This window comes from Rhea pennata, chromosome 2 (genome assembly GCF_028389875.1).
Source record: "Rhea pennata isolate bPtePen1 chromosome 2, bPtePen1.pri, whole genome shotgun sequence".
Taxonomy (NCBI): domain Eukaryota; kingdom Metazoa; phylum Chordata; class Aves; order Rheiformes; family Rheidae; genus Rhea; species Rhea pennata.
Window position 1 is genome coordinate 98,700,248 of NC_084664.1, and position 14,913 is coordinate 98,715,160.

General features: G+C 38.6%; 2 protein-coding genes across 10 annotated transcripts in view; one reads left to right on the plus strand and one right to left on the minus strand.

The window, feature by feature from the left end:
• FARS2 (phenylalanyl-tRNA synthetase 2, mitochondrial) overlaps positions 1-13,861 on the minus strand; it is a 255,244-nt gene extending 241,383 nt beyond the window's left edge. For all 3 annotated transcript variants that reach the window (XM_062569999.1, XM_062570001.1, XM_062570000.1), the window contains exons 1-2: positions 13,500-13,861; positions 7,851-7,937 (exon numbers count right to left, since the gene is read on the minus strand). The gene's annotated coding sequence lies outside the window, so the exon portion shown is untranslated. The remainder of the gene's footprint in view (positions 1-7,850; positions 7,938-13,499) is intronic.
• Positions 13,862-14,384: 523 nt separating this feature from the next.
• Positions 14,385-14,913, plus strand: part of LYRM4 (LYR motif containing 4) — an 86,189-nt gene continuing 85,660 nt past the window's right edge. For all 7 annotated transcript variants that reach the window (XR_009957648.1, XR_009957649.1, XR_009957650.1 and 4 more), the window contains exon 1: positions 14,385-14,573. Coding sequence is in view for 4 of the 7 variants with exons in the window: in XM_062570003.1 (XP_062425987.1) it covers positions 14,488-14,573 (86 nt within the window). In the remaining 3 variants the exon portion in view is untranslated. The remainder of the gene's footprint in view (positions 14,574-14,913) is intronic.

Consider the following 14,913-nt stretch of genomic DNA (forward strand, 5'->3'; position numbering starts at 1 on the left):
TTAGAAAACTAGTAACATTCAAAACATTAAACTGCATGAGATTATCAAAAAGAAACATTATTTTTAGACCTGAAATAAATAGCTAGAAATGCGCTAGATCAGATAAACATTAAATAATATGTTTTTCTGCATTTTTACTCCCTTTGGATACCAAAACAGTAGAATGAATGTTCTCAGTTCTCCTGTTTCTCAGACTTAGACCTCAGAAAAACAGTTTTCCTTCCAGAAAAGTTACTAGTAAGTTGAACAGTTACTCACCTAGAGTGAGTATTGCATTCTACAAATGCAGAAGTAGATCTAGTATGAGCTCATCAATCAGAAGCTAGAAATAAAAAGCAGTAACTTAGGTCACCTACTCCATTCCTCTCCCCAGGCCTGAATTATTCCCTAATACATACAGGGCTATTTTTGTGATATATTTGCCCCTCCAGAATCTTTGTAAGTAACAAACATTCTTGCATCAGTGTGGTCTGAACGTATGTTGTGCTTATTTAAGAACATAATGTCTGCCTCAAACATGCATATGTTCTGTGTCATGCTCAGTTGCTACAGAAACATTTTTCTCTTTTTTTGGTAAAGTAGCAGACAAAATAGCCATATAAAACCTCAGCATCTTGCTGGTATAATATTTGACGCTGCCTCAGTAGTTCTTAAATGTCCCTGTGAAAAAAATCTGAAGTTCCTTCTAATATTCTTTGGCTGATGTAGACCTCATTTTTTTGAGTTGAGTTTTCACTGACAAGTACACAGCTGAGAACATTAGAGAATCCCAATTTGCCTGAAAACTAGGTGCAAACTATTGAATGCATAAACAACTCCAAGAAATAGATTTGTGGCTAGTTACATAACTATTAAATTGAAAAGGATACAAGGTAACACGCTACTTCCTAACTTGGTATTTACACCTACTGTTCCAACCTACGCCGCTAATGCATAAGAAGCCTGGTAGCTTTCATAAACTTTAGATTGTAAATTATTCAGGCTCACAACAGTATCAGCCAATATTTGCAAGCAAATAGAGGACACATCTACATGGAATCTCTGTGTCCAGGGCAAATACACACAGTCAGTTCCCATCACCCTTCCTCACACTGAACAGTACCTATCTTGTTTCATAAACTGTCACAACCGAAGCACCGGGATAGTTCACCTAATAAGGTGCAACATAGTACAAACAAATGTGATAGAAATTTGAGTACGGTAAAGAAAAACAAACATTTGGCTACTTTGCACAATGACTGCATAATAGCCTAGCCTACAAACCTGCTATAAACTTGGCTTTATGCAAAGAAGCTTCCCCTGGTTGTCCCTCAAAGTTACATAAATTTAAAGACACCTCCAAACATGATGCTACACTGCTTTATACAATTTAAACAACAACGACAAAAAATAATAAAGTGACAACATTACTAGGGATCTTCTAATTACAATCCATGATAAAAACATACATTATCACACAACTATGCATTTGACATTAAGAGAACTTCCTTTTTACTCTCAGGCAAAGAAAATTTATCATGAAGTACTATTTCTAACCCATAACATTAAAAACGGATTATGTCATTGCCCTACGTACAGTTAAGAAGTAGATATCCAAAAAGTCATAATTAATCTGCTCTTTTTTACCATAAAAATATTTTCAATTACATAGAAAAAGATCTGTTTTGTATGTAATATAAGATGATCAGATGTGATGTTATATAATTAACAAGGAAAAAAGTAAAAAGGGTTTAGCAGTAAAAACATCTCTTAAATAAAGGCCCAGCAATACAAAAGCCAACCGTGTGTATTTCCACACTTGCGATATCATAGATATATAAATATGTTGGCTTATATAATTACTATCTCAGCAGGTAAGACACTAGAAAGGTCAACATATCATCATTTCCCAAGCTTATCATTAAATCCAAGGACAGTGCAGGCCAACGGGAAAAAAAAAAAAAATCCATTTAACTTGAGGAGCTATGGATCTGTTCCAGGTAGCTAGCTGCTATTCCATCCTCTTCTTTACCAAAAGCACTCCAACAGTATGAAAAGTAGACTTCGTATGAGTCTCTAGACTTTGTATCTTCTCTCAGACCTGAATTTTAAATGAATTACATATAATTAAGCAACCTTTTCCATAAAACTATGTTAGATGCCACTCCAGGTTTAGAAAGAAAACAGACTACAATTATGGCTACATTAATAGCTTTAAAAGATTTCAATTATTTCTTTCATACACAGGTTTAACCTCATTGTAAATTTATGTGGCACTGACATTTTCCATGCTCAAATATGGCCATATATTGCAGCAGTGATAAACAGTCTGATATACTGCTAATAGTACACCACATTTAAAACGCTTCCTAAGATTAACAGAAAGACAATCTAAAGTCAAAAAGGGAAAAATAGCATGAAAGTTCAGATCAAATAACTGCCTATTTGCAATTAGATTTTAAACATGTATTAGATCTGATGGACAGTTATACACTATTGAACATATTTATGAAAAATACCTGAATAAAGTTTGATTCAAATCTTGTTAATGCTACTTTTTCACATTCCAGTTTTCACTAAATTGTTATGAGTTAAAGACGAGATCAGTTGGTTTCAGCACCTTAAAACTCAGCTCCCAATGCTGCACACACATGATTAAGTCTCCTTGAGATCAGGCTGTGAGCTGATGTCCACTCAAATCAGCCTGAAGGCTCTCACTGATTTAAATAGGAGCTGGACAGGAGTTGTAGTAAAATCTTCATCTAGGTATTCAATATATGCACCACGGTTACTAGTCATTACACAAACAGTGTCTCACATCCAATCAGTATTGCACAGGAAGTCAAATAATAAAAACTACTCTTTTCTGCTGAAGAAGAGTCAGTTATACGAATATTTAAGCTGTCAGCTTTTGACAGAAGAAATGGTGTCTCTGCCTAGAATTTCACATTCCATCTATATAGGGACCTCTACACAAGCTGAAGTGGCAAACAGTGTTTAGACACAGCTTCAATAAAACTTATCTATGCATTTCTGAATGAAAGGAACACTTTCTTTGATCAAACTCATCACATTCAAGTTTAAAAGGTTTTGGAGGTAAAGTCAGAGAGAACTGCTCCTGGCACTCCATCTGTTCCACACTGGCAGAACTACATAAAAAGCTAAAAAGGAAATGGTATGTGGAAGTGACAGCCTTTTTTCCGCACCTCTGATCTCCTTTGCTGGAGCTACTCAGAAGCCCCAGAGATACTAAGACCAGAGGCTGTGCAGGAGGATCCTTGTGACCAGAGAGTCACAGCAGTAGGATTTTGTTTCCATGCAGAGCAAAATTTTCCCTCAAGGAGCTCTGAAATCCCAAATTTGAAGGTGAAATGATCTCCAATTTACTTTCCTCCTCCCCCAGTCCCTTTCCAAGACTAAACAGAAAGGTGTGAGAAAACAATGACTAAAATTCTCACCATCTTCCTTCTGCTTAGCTTTGCCAGAGAAGACTTCCACAGAGATACCTTCAGGTATCCAATTAAAAAAATACAGTGGCAATTTTTTTGCTGGGTTCAGACTTCTAAGAAACAGTTCTATACTCAATTCCTGATCCAGTGCCAGACATTGCTACAAAATAACACAGACTATCATAGATAAAATACTACATATATATTAAAAAAAAAATCCCATAAATTCACCCCGAGACTAATGTTGCTCTTGAACAATATTTGTAAGATTCTCCTCCATTTTAAAACATCGCTCTTGGCTCACTCTCCTTAATAAAGGCCCATTATCTGACACATATAAAGAGGTCCTACAAGTTGTGCTAGAAGTAAATTCTATTTACTGTGACATTTTTCTTTACATAATGCAAAAGCCTTTAGTGTTTTGGTATGATTCCCCATTTCCAAAGCCCTTTTCTATTGATGAGTAAATTGGAAAACAATGACAAGAATTTTTATTCTTCCATCTGTGCACTAGGCAGTTGCATCCCATTAGCACTAATGGGAGTTAGAAGCATAAGGACCCCTTCATTTCACAAGAAACATTAACCCAAAGTCTTACATCAGATATTACACTGGATGAAGACATACTACATTACAGCAGATAGAATCTGCTTAGAGACTCTATGTCATCATTTATATTCCATCCTAAATCACATGGATGGTAGATACCAGTAAGGCAAAAAAAAAAAAAAAAAAAAGGAAATCCCCTCCACTAAAATACTAACCTAGACATAGTCAGTACTGAGTGGCTGGATGATAAAAGAAAACTGCACAAATTTACAATATGACAGTTCATTCTAACCCATTTCATCTATACAAAAAGCAGGTTGTACACGCACAGTAGGATTCACAAACAATAAAAAGAGCTCCGATGCAGGAGTCACACACGCATAGTATCTGTCTCAATAAAGCTGGTCTCACAGCAACATAAGTTTCAGAAGGCAGAATAAAAACCAAGTAAGACTCCACTACTGAACATTTTCAGTTTGATTTCTTTAGTCTTTCAACAATTTATTTTCTATATATTTTTTTAAATAATCTACTCTTATTCCCAGCCCTAAAATTTACAGCAAGTGGATGGATAATGCATTCCTTCGAGATCCCACATAACCTTCTTAAGTCTCTGTGCAGCCTCATCAGTCTTCCTACACATTGCTGGCCCACAAGATGGAAGACTTAATTTGCTCTTTTAAAACAAGCATACTCAAGACACATATTTACTGCCTTGCTGACTTCCATTAAAAAGTTTTAAAATTTTACTTCATGTATTCTACAATCATAAATGCATAAGGGTTACCAAAAGGCAGAAAAACAGATTTGCAAATATTCTGCTTATATTATGAAATGTTTGCCATATTCTTAGATAAACAAATAGATTATGCTTAAAGCATAGAGTAAAAAAATACTTTTTTAAAATAAAATATTTTAAGTGCAGTGAGTGATATTGAATTATACACAATGCCATTGAGAAACATTCATTAGATTTTTTTTTAATAAAATCCTTCAGTTTAAAGTTCTGCCTACTTAAATAAATGCAGGTCAAGTTTTAAAATGGACTAACTTAAACCTGTTCTAATTTTCTGATACAACTGCACTTTGTAGCACAAGCACACCTACCTTATAATACTATACTTGATCACGTGTGAACACTATTACCATTACAGTGTTCAAAAGATGTTGATATTTCCTGTAAGGTGTCAAAGGAGAACTAGTTCCAAGATACTCAGTAGCAAGAAAAGTAAGGGAAGTATAGTTTAAAATGCAGGCTTAAATTGTTTCTCCATACAGTTCTGCTACCAGAGGATACAAAAAAAATTTGAGAGTATTACAGTAGAACATGACAAGTAACTCTAACTTCTTTCTTTGTCATTAATGCTAGAAAATAGGATATATTTGGCTCTATGACTCGTAGCACCTCAGAATGATGGGTTCTCAAGCAGCTACTTACTTACCAGGTAAACCATCCTACAAAGCTTAATAATGTTGATATATTAACTCTAGATAAAACACAGAGCAGAGAACAAAAGAGAATCTTTGCTTGAAAGGCCTTGAGAAAGCCATATATTTTAGTTATCTCAGAGAATTCCTTTGTGGCACCACATACTTGAAAATAACTTTCTTCTAAAGCAAGCCTCAGTGGAAAAAAGCAAAAACAAAGTTCAGGATACAAATCTCAAACTATGGTACACAGAAGTATTTTACAGCCTACTCTGTAGAAAACAAAGGCAACATCCTGCCATCTTCCATTGCCAGTCAAGACAAAACACACAGACCGGATGGAAGCAGCTACGGAATTTGGAGAAAAGGAAAACAACATCAAAGAATTAAATCTTTACTATTAATGAAGAATGAGGTGTTGTTACAGTTCAAGGTCACACATAACAAAACTATCTTCAGTCAATGCACCACTTCCATTACACACTAGAAGAATTTCAATTAAAAGCTAATAATCATCTCTTACTTGCCTTTAAAACCATTTGTGGAACTGAAATCAGCAACATGCTAAAACATCAAGTTTCACACAGACCTAGCAGGCTCTATCACTGAGGATTTGAACTAAGAGCAATCAGGGGAGACTAAGGTCAAACAAACTCTTAACAAATGAATAAACAGGAATTTGTAGAAGAAGAAGAAGGAATGAGAGGATGAATGGAAGGAAGAAATCAGACTCCACAAGGTTTTAAACGGCATTTGTATAGAATCATAAAACAAAACAAAACAAACAAACTTCACCCCCCACACACAGAGGGAATCCAATTTTTTTTTTTTTTTTTAAAAAAGAACTAGTATGTATTTCCATATATTTAGTTCAAGTCTTTGTTTATTCAGTAGAATATCTATTTGTAGAATGAATACTATAGTAAGACCTAACAAAGAGTGGCATTTTCAGAATGAGACAAATTCTATTTTTTAGTCTTTTCTTTATCAAGCAACATCTCTCTCTGTTTAGAGCATCTTTCTTTCAGAAATTTTGTCAAAGCTAGCATGTCAACATAAAAAGCAACTAATTTTTCTACGTTAAACAGTAGCCTATAGAGAGGCTAATATTTAATTATTTCCTCAGCATCCAGTAATTTTACAGGTGTAATTCCAAATCTATTCAGTTTAGAAAATAACTTCCAAGAGAAGCACTGTGGTAATGCACTATACAGATTTTTACCCTAAGAAGAGTTAGCATAATAAAATCAAAATTAAAACCAATTTTTCAAAAAGGCTAAGCTTAAGCCAAAACAAATGAGAACAGCATAGAAATCCCTGAAATTCCCCAAAATAAGAACACTGGCAAAATCTTGACAATCTAAACAGTTTTCAAATCATACAAAAAAAGTTTTAAAAGGGGCAATAAAACTTTGCAATAACTTTGATAATTTACACTTTACATCTTCTTTTTCCTCCCACTTTAATTGGAAATTTCTACTTCACAAGGAAGCATTTCCAAATAAGGCAAAAGTTAAACAATTATGCAATCACTTGTGTAAAATAAATGAAAATAATAAAGTGAGCACAGAGGCAGAAAAGAACAACTGATCTTAGACAAAAGTGATCCTAGGCAATGAAACATACCCTTAAAAGATAATCACACAATTGCTGGAATTGTGAGTCAGGACTCCAGATGCTAACTGTTGTAAATCTTGCAGAACAGTACTTCAAACTACTACTTTCCCACCTTTCTGCAGGCTGTTAAACCCAATCCTGTGAAAAATGGCAGCTCCATTTCATATGTCTGCATCTTCACCTAAATCCACTCTCATCCATAGTTTTAGCTAAATTTTTAGCATAAAAATTTAAAAAGTGACACAGACACACATTCCCTTCACCCCATTCTGCTGTTGGGGTAAGAACATAAAACAGATTGGAAAGTTCATGGTAGATTTTTAACACCATAACTATTGCCTCTCAGCAAAGCTCACTGAACTCCTCACTCCCCAATCACCAGACAGTCCTACACTAAATTTTAACTTGAATCAACTGTGAATGGTTTGTAAAGTAACAGAAACCTAATTCTGCCACCTGTTCTCACACCAAACAAGAACTTTTTATGTAACTGGGACTTCAGCAGGACTATATTAAAAGAAATTGACATACTCCAACATAAAGGTGATAGAATTTGTCCTTTTAAAATATTATTAGTACCTATCTTTATCTTGAGTCTCATTATTTGCTTTGTCTTGGTATAAGGAGGAAGGAGACCTGTGAATTCTATATTGAAAGCCAATCTAGGTATCTAGCAAGGTCTTCAGCAGTTGCTAACTCAAAAATGAAGGCTTTTTCTTACAATTATTATTTAAAATGTGGAAAGCCTGAAAACCTCTTATTACCCAAAAAAGCTGGCAATACCACGGTCAAAGGTTCAGAAAGTGAAATTTATTAGTAAACACTTACCAGCAAGTAGAGATGTTCTTTTCTCACGCCTGCTTTCTTTTTCTGTCAGCTTTAGTCAATACTTCCTTCCCTCTCTTCAGGGACAAGCTGAAAGATCAATTTTGGCATAGTTATCCCTAATATATTAAAAAAAAAAAGAAACAAATGAAGGAAAGCTCAGTCCAGAATTATGATGGCATATAGAAAATATAGCCAATTCATCTTATTTTAGAAATCCATCAGAAGCATGAGATATTTAGAAAGGTGTCATTACTGCACTATCATGAATGCTGGCCAGAGTTCTAGGAATATAAAACTGGTATTGACAGAATAGTGAAAGATCAAAAATGCCAAAGATCACGCAAAATTAAGTCACTACCTTAAACTTTACCATCATTATAATTCACTAGCATGCTATATTGTTTTCCTCATTTAAAGCACATGAAATCATTGTCGCATAGTTTCATTCCAGATTTCTTTCCTTCAGTTTTGTTTAAACTGTTTTTGCTGGACCAAAGTCCAACCTATCAGAAAGAGTCATATACATGTATAACATGTACAAAATGGAAACACATTATAGAATGGAAAGCCACATTTCCCTTCAAAACATAGTCAGAAAACCAACATGCAACCTACTTATGACCCACTTTATCCTTACTGCTTTCCACATCCATGGTAAACATTAGTTTCGTTAAACTCTTCTTTTCCTAAAAATATCCAAAATATTAGCATCTTCCACATGTCCCATGCTCATAGGTTACATCTTTTTCCAAGAATACCTTTTTTAACATATTATCCAAGTTTTCTAGCTTCCACTTTATTTTCATATGCGTAGCCCATGCCCACACTGCAGTGAGTAGGGGAAGAACCAGAATCTACCCAAGCTGCAGGCTGTCTTTGATTTCCCACACCTGGGACATGGGACTGGGTAACTAGAGGAAAGCACAGCACTGTGCTAGGTGTGCACCAGTTCTCAATGCTGCAACATGAAGAGGAGGAGGATCAATACCTTAGCCTCTACTATATTTGTCACACATGACAAACAAACTCAAGAGAAGAACAAACTTTGCTCTAACAAGATCTCTTGTATGCAATCACGACCTTTAATAAAAAGGGCTGGCAATACTATTTGGAACCAACCTGTTGAACTGGAAATCACAAGTCAGCAAAAAGATACGGAGGTGTGAGTTTTTAGAGAGATTTTCAGTTGCTCTTAAACAAAATAACAGCCTTTCTTTTCCAGCACAACAGAACTCTTTCTATGCTAAAAATTTCAATATCCACTAAATAAAAAAGAAAGATCAAAAAAATTAAATAAGTTATCTTGGCAGGATGACAGCAATGGAGAAATACAATGATAGTGCAAATCACTGAGGGGGTAGATGAATTACACAGAGGAATTCCAATGGGCATAACTGAGAAACTGGGATGGAATTAGGAAAGATAGAATTAGGCTAAGCATCAGAAAACATTTCATAACAGCAGGATATAATTTAAAGTAGAATGCATTTCCCCCAGAGAGGGAGGTTATCTAAGACCAGATTAGATGAAACACTGGAAAGCACAGCAGAGAAAACAGGTCTGAACTGATGAGGTCACGGATGACAGCACTTAATAAATCTCTTTCTTACGATTACAACTCTCAGTAAGATTTCAGTATAACAAATGACCACAGTGAAAATACCTTCACTTGTTGGGTTCTTGTCTGAAAGTACTTTGGATTTCATCAGTGTGAAGGTTAGAAGTGCCTTTCACTTTTAATACTTCTATTACATACTAAGTTATTTGAGCATTACTAGCAATTTTAATCCCCTTTTATTTATGCTCCAGCCTATTGCTGTAACATAAAATTATCCATTTAATTCTGAACTTCTATAGCATTTTTCATTATGAAATTTCAAATAATTTTACAGATACCTGTCCACTATCAGCACATTAATTTCAAATAATGTTACATACCAAAATAGCATGTCATTAATCCAGAAGTTATCGCACGATTGCTGAACCACCTAGCTGCTTAGCATGATCTATAATTAGCAGGTAACATGATGTCCACAAAATCCTCTAATGTTGCACATAGTTACAGAATATTAAAAGACTAAAACTGGGGCCAATAAGGATAACATAATTCAGCATTTCCTCAATCCTATACTTCAAGCACCGATAACAGTGATCATGAACTATCAAAGGTTTAGGACCACTGGTAAAATAGGTCTCCCCTTACATACCCTCCAGCATAACAACAGAAGCCCATCACTGTTTTTTTATTATTGCTACTCTTGAAGTCTTACTTTAAAAGAATACACTACAATTCAATTCGGAAAAAAATGGTACAACTCACAAAAAGTTACAGACAAAAGAAAAACCAGAAAACTCTTCTATCTGAACTGTTAGGTTGAATTTTCTAAAAAGCACAAATAATTTAGGAATGTAGCAGAATCTGAAACACAAAAGTTTATCCTCCTGATTACACATTTATTTGGTCACTATATAGAAAAGGACATAAAAGGGTATTTGTAATTTAAAAACTTTTAAAAAGCAGAGTTATTCAAAGCATCCTGCTGATATTGTGGAAATCTTACCCACAATACCGAATGGTTAATTCATAATTTACTATATTTGTGACTGAGATCCAAAACGTCCCTCAATTTGCACTCCTTATTCAAAAAGTTCTACCTTAAGTTGGGTGGAATGTCACTTTGCCCAACACTGTCCATCAGAAACTAATAGTAATAAAGAGAATCAGCACTGCAGTAGCAGGGAAAAGTTATTAAATTTTCACAAACTGGAAAATAATAATTAAAAGATGATATTACTATGATAATCAATTATCATTCCAACTCCAAAAGAAAAATAATCAACATGAATAACAGCATAACAAGAAAGCACATGCTCTCTTAAAGTAGTGAATGCCATGTCACAAAGCTGAAATAGTATACCACAAGGAACAATTCAGGCAATGTATGACAAAACATCAAATCTGTACTGAAACATATAACATCTGTTTCCTTTCATACCAGTCCACTGTCTCTGCAGGTATTTTGTCCAAATTTCCCTTTTTTTTAAGCAATTACAAATTAAAAGATTATTAAGTATTCCAGACATTAGTATCTCATTCTCAAATTGCTTGTTTACTACAAAAAGTGCAAAAAGGAAAGGTCCAGCTCATTTTTTTTTCTCTCAGGCCAAATGCCAGAAGCAAAGACTTTGCACAAATAAACATTAACCAACCCACTTCAACAATTACACACATCATTGCAGTAAAGCAAAGTGTACCTTTACTCCCAGCCCCAGCTGGTTGACCATCACTTTTAAGTGCTAAAATGTAAGAACAAAACAAAACACCATCAAGTTTTAAACTAAAGTTCTGAAAAAGAAATCATCCACCCATGTCTTGGTCAGGCCTGGCTTGATGTCTAGACTAAACTCAGGCATCGGACCATAGGTATGTCTAGACTAAATTCCTTAGAGAATGAGGAGACATGTTAAGAAAAAGGTGTTTTCTCCTTCCCTGTATAGAGGCTCCAGTGTCACAGGACACAGTGGTGGTCAGTTGGGTTGTGTCTGTCCTTGAAATTCTCTGCAGGTTTGCAGTGAAGCACCTGAGCAGAAGGATAGCAGACAGTGTCCTATTAAATAGGATAGCAGACTGTCCTATTAAAATCACAGACTTTGGCAACAGCAAGAGTGGTGCCCACTTACGGCAGAATGGTAGATCTTCTGAGAGCAAAATCCATAGCTCTCAAGAAAAAAAAAGTAACACAAAAATAATTAATCATTCTAGTCAACATCACCAATCCAACTGTACTCAAATGGCCAGTCTGTCCTTGAAAACTCCTCCTCTTTCAGAAGATACTCTTTCCTTCGGAAACTATTCTGTGTGTGCTTGTTGTTCATTCTAAGCAGATTAGGCCTCCATGCAACATAAGACTTTCTTTTAAAGAGAAAAACCTGGTTATTAAACACACACACACACACATACACACAAATTGTCAGGGAGATTAAGGAACTGGATTAGTATCTGAGGCTATTTTAAAATCATTCATAATTACTTTACTAATATTAAACCAATAGTGTTCTTGTAAACAAGATTTACTTAATGTGTTTTGCTTTCTCCCTAATTATTCTCTCACGTTCTACAGCTGCAGATTCGGTATGAAAATACCAGTTCTCACAATAATAAAGAGGGTTGTTCTAAAACTAGGTAGAATAACTGTTGCAGTAATCCATACATGACCTTACCTAACTTCAATAAACTCTCAGAGCTAGATTTTGTTCAGTACATGAGGGCTTCATATTTTCAAGTTGTCCAAAGCACACGATCAAAATAAAATACAACATTACCACTGTTGCTTTTAGGGAAGATAGCACACCAGCAGACCCAAAGCAACAGTTCTGCTTTAACACATATAATCACCCCAGCTACGCTATTAAACATCCAAGAGCTGCAAAGGTGCGGCAAGGACGAGAACTGGGAACATGGACAGACTCCACTGTTTGCACAATGATCTATGGTAACAATATGGCTGGGACTACAAGGGTCCCACAGGCAACTAAAGAGCATGCCTGCTTTCAAATATATCTGTTTGGGTTTCCTGAATGCAAAAAGCTAGCTCAAAATACATTCTTTTGTGACTTACAAGGGAAGGCCCCAAAAACATGATGCTTATCATGGCCTCCCTTGCCAAGTTGCTTGCACTTTTGTAGAAGAATGCTACTTTTCCAGTAACATTTCTAGTCTGTTTTTAATAAGAAAAATATCCACAAAATTTGCTACGTATGGAAAAATCTCAATTTTCAGAAGCCTAAAAGGCTTGCTAAAATACAACAACCATACAAGCATACACATAAAGATGAATCCAAGATATTTCAATGTTTGTCTGTATTAGCTATACCCAGAATAACAGAACTACTTTATAAACATACTTTAAATTATATCAGATGAACAACTGGCACAAACAACACTCAAGCATGCATGTACAATAAAAAAATCAGTTCAGTTAGAGACAAGCATTGTAACACTTTGGCAGAGACAAAATAGACCATATATAAGCATAAACTTTGTAATGAATAGGAAAAAAATCATAGTATTGGTCATTTTAACAGCTGGTATTAGCTACAGGTGCAACAACAAACCTGTAAGTTACAAAGTCAAATTTACTCTGCAAGCACAGGAAGATGTTAAGTATTTTCCGTCTCCAGTAAAAAAAGGAATGGGTCATCTCAAGTGTAAACAATGATAAAAGAGGTGCTTAAGTGGAATAAGGGGTCCAGCCTTACAGTAGAAGAGAATACGATCCAAGATTTACCAAAAAAACAGGCAGAACTTTCTAACTGCTCAGGTAACCTGTTGCTCTGTGGACTGCACAATATACGTGCACTGCATATACAGATTCCTGCCTGGGTGCTGCTTCTTCCAGGCCAGTACTAACACGCGCGGGGCGAGGCTACCTCACTCAAAATTCAACACACCAATTCACTTTCTGAAAACTTCTACAGAAGTGGGATCTCATGGAGGGCCCTGACGCACATGGTGTGCCCACATCTCGTGGCTGTGGGAAAAGCCAGAAAAACGGTAAAGGGAGCTTTCCCGTTGAAAATAAAACAGTTGAGGCAGGAAATCCTTATTAACTTCCCTCAGAGGTTCTCACTGCTTAATTTAAACAGTACCTGAACTACAACCATACAGGTCCAGCAGCATCGAGGGTTTAGAAAACAGAATTCAGCTTAACAGGTGGGTCCCGAAGCAGGAAATGATTTGTGCATCGCTGGTGGTGCTGCAGATGCTGGTGCTCTTCTGTGACTGACAATCTGCCACAGACACTTGTACAGAAACTTTTTAACTCCTGAAGCAACGCAGTAAAGCCCTGACCAAATATTAAGTGTCTATCAAGCATTCCCTGACCTTACACCAACTGGCCTTTATACTGCCCAGTCACACAGACTCCCCACTACCGCTTTTCTTTTTTCCTCCTTAATAATCCCCACTTCCTCCACACTTCAGCCGCGGACCCCTTCAAAAAGGCTACAGGCACATGGCCAGTGAAACAAGGACGTGCCCGTACAACCAAGAACGGCTACCGCGTCCTCAAGCTACTTCACCGCCCAGTTCTTTTGCGCGCTCTTTTCCTTTCCCCAATTAAACATTTTTATTTCGCCTCGACGGAGCTGGGGTCTGCTAGGAACAGAGGAAATTTCAGAGGTAAAAAAAAAAATAAACAAAACAAAGCCCCACGCAGGAACGTCACCGTGGAAACGGCAGTGCTCGCCACGGACCCCGCTGCCAAACTGGGGCCTGAGCGAGGCGCAGCAAAACCCCGCGCGGGCCCCGGCGCCCGCCCGCCCGCCGCGGCCCGGCTCGGCCCGGCCCGGCCTCGCCTGGCAGCGCCGCGGCCCCCGCCCTCCCCCCCCGCCCCGCGGCGGGCGCTGCCGGCCCCCGGGCCGCGCCTGCCCCCTCCGCCGCCAAGGTGACCGCGCCACCGCCGCGGCCCGGCCCCAAGCGCCCGGCCCGGCCCGGCCCGGCCCGGCCGCCGCCACTCACCGCCGCGCCGTGCGCCGCCGCCCGGCCGAGGCCGCCGCCGCCGCCGCGGCGCGCAAAGAGGCGGCCGCGGGCGGGGAAAAGGGGCCTCGGCGGCAGGACCCGCCTTGTGCCGGCAACATGGCAGCGTCCAGCCGAGCCCAGGTGCTGCGGCTCTACCGGGCCCTGCTGCGGGAGAGCCAGCGCTTCAGCGGCTACAACTACAGGTGCGCTGCTGGCCCCGGCCCCTTCGCGGGGCGCCCGGCGGCCCCGGCCCCGCCGCTCCCCGTGTGCGCGGAGGCTTGGGGGGCTGGGGGGGGGGGGCTCGGCCTTCCCGGGGCGCCCGTTGTTGGGGGGTTTCGCGGAGGACGCGGGGGAGCGGTGCCCCGGGGGCCTGGCGGCGGCCCCAGGCCGCCCCCGCGGGCGCTGCGCGGCGGGGCCGGGCCCGGGCTGGAAGCACCGCGCTGCGGGCCTCCGAGCCGCCACCCTCCCCGCGGCGGACCGGGATGCGGGGCGGGCCGCCCCCGGGCCGAAAAGGCCCCTGCCCGCCGGGGATGCTGCCCAGGG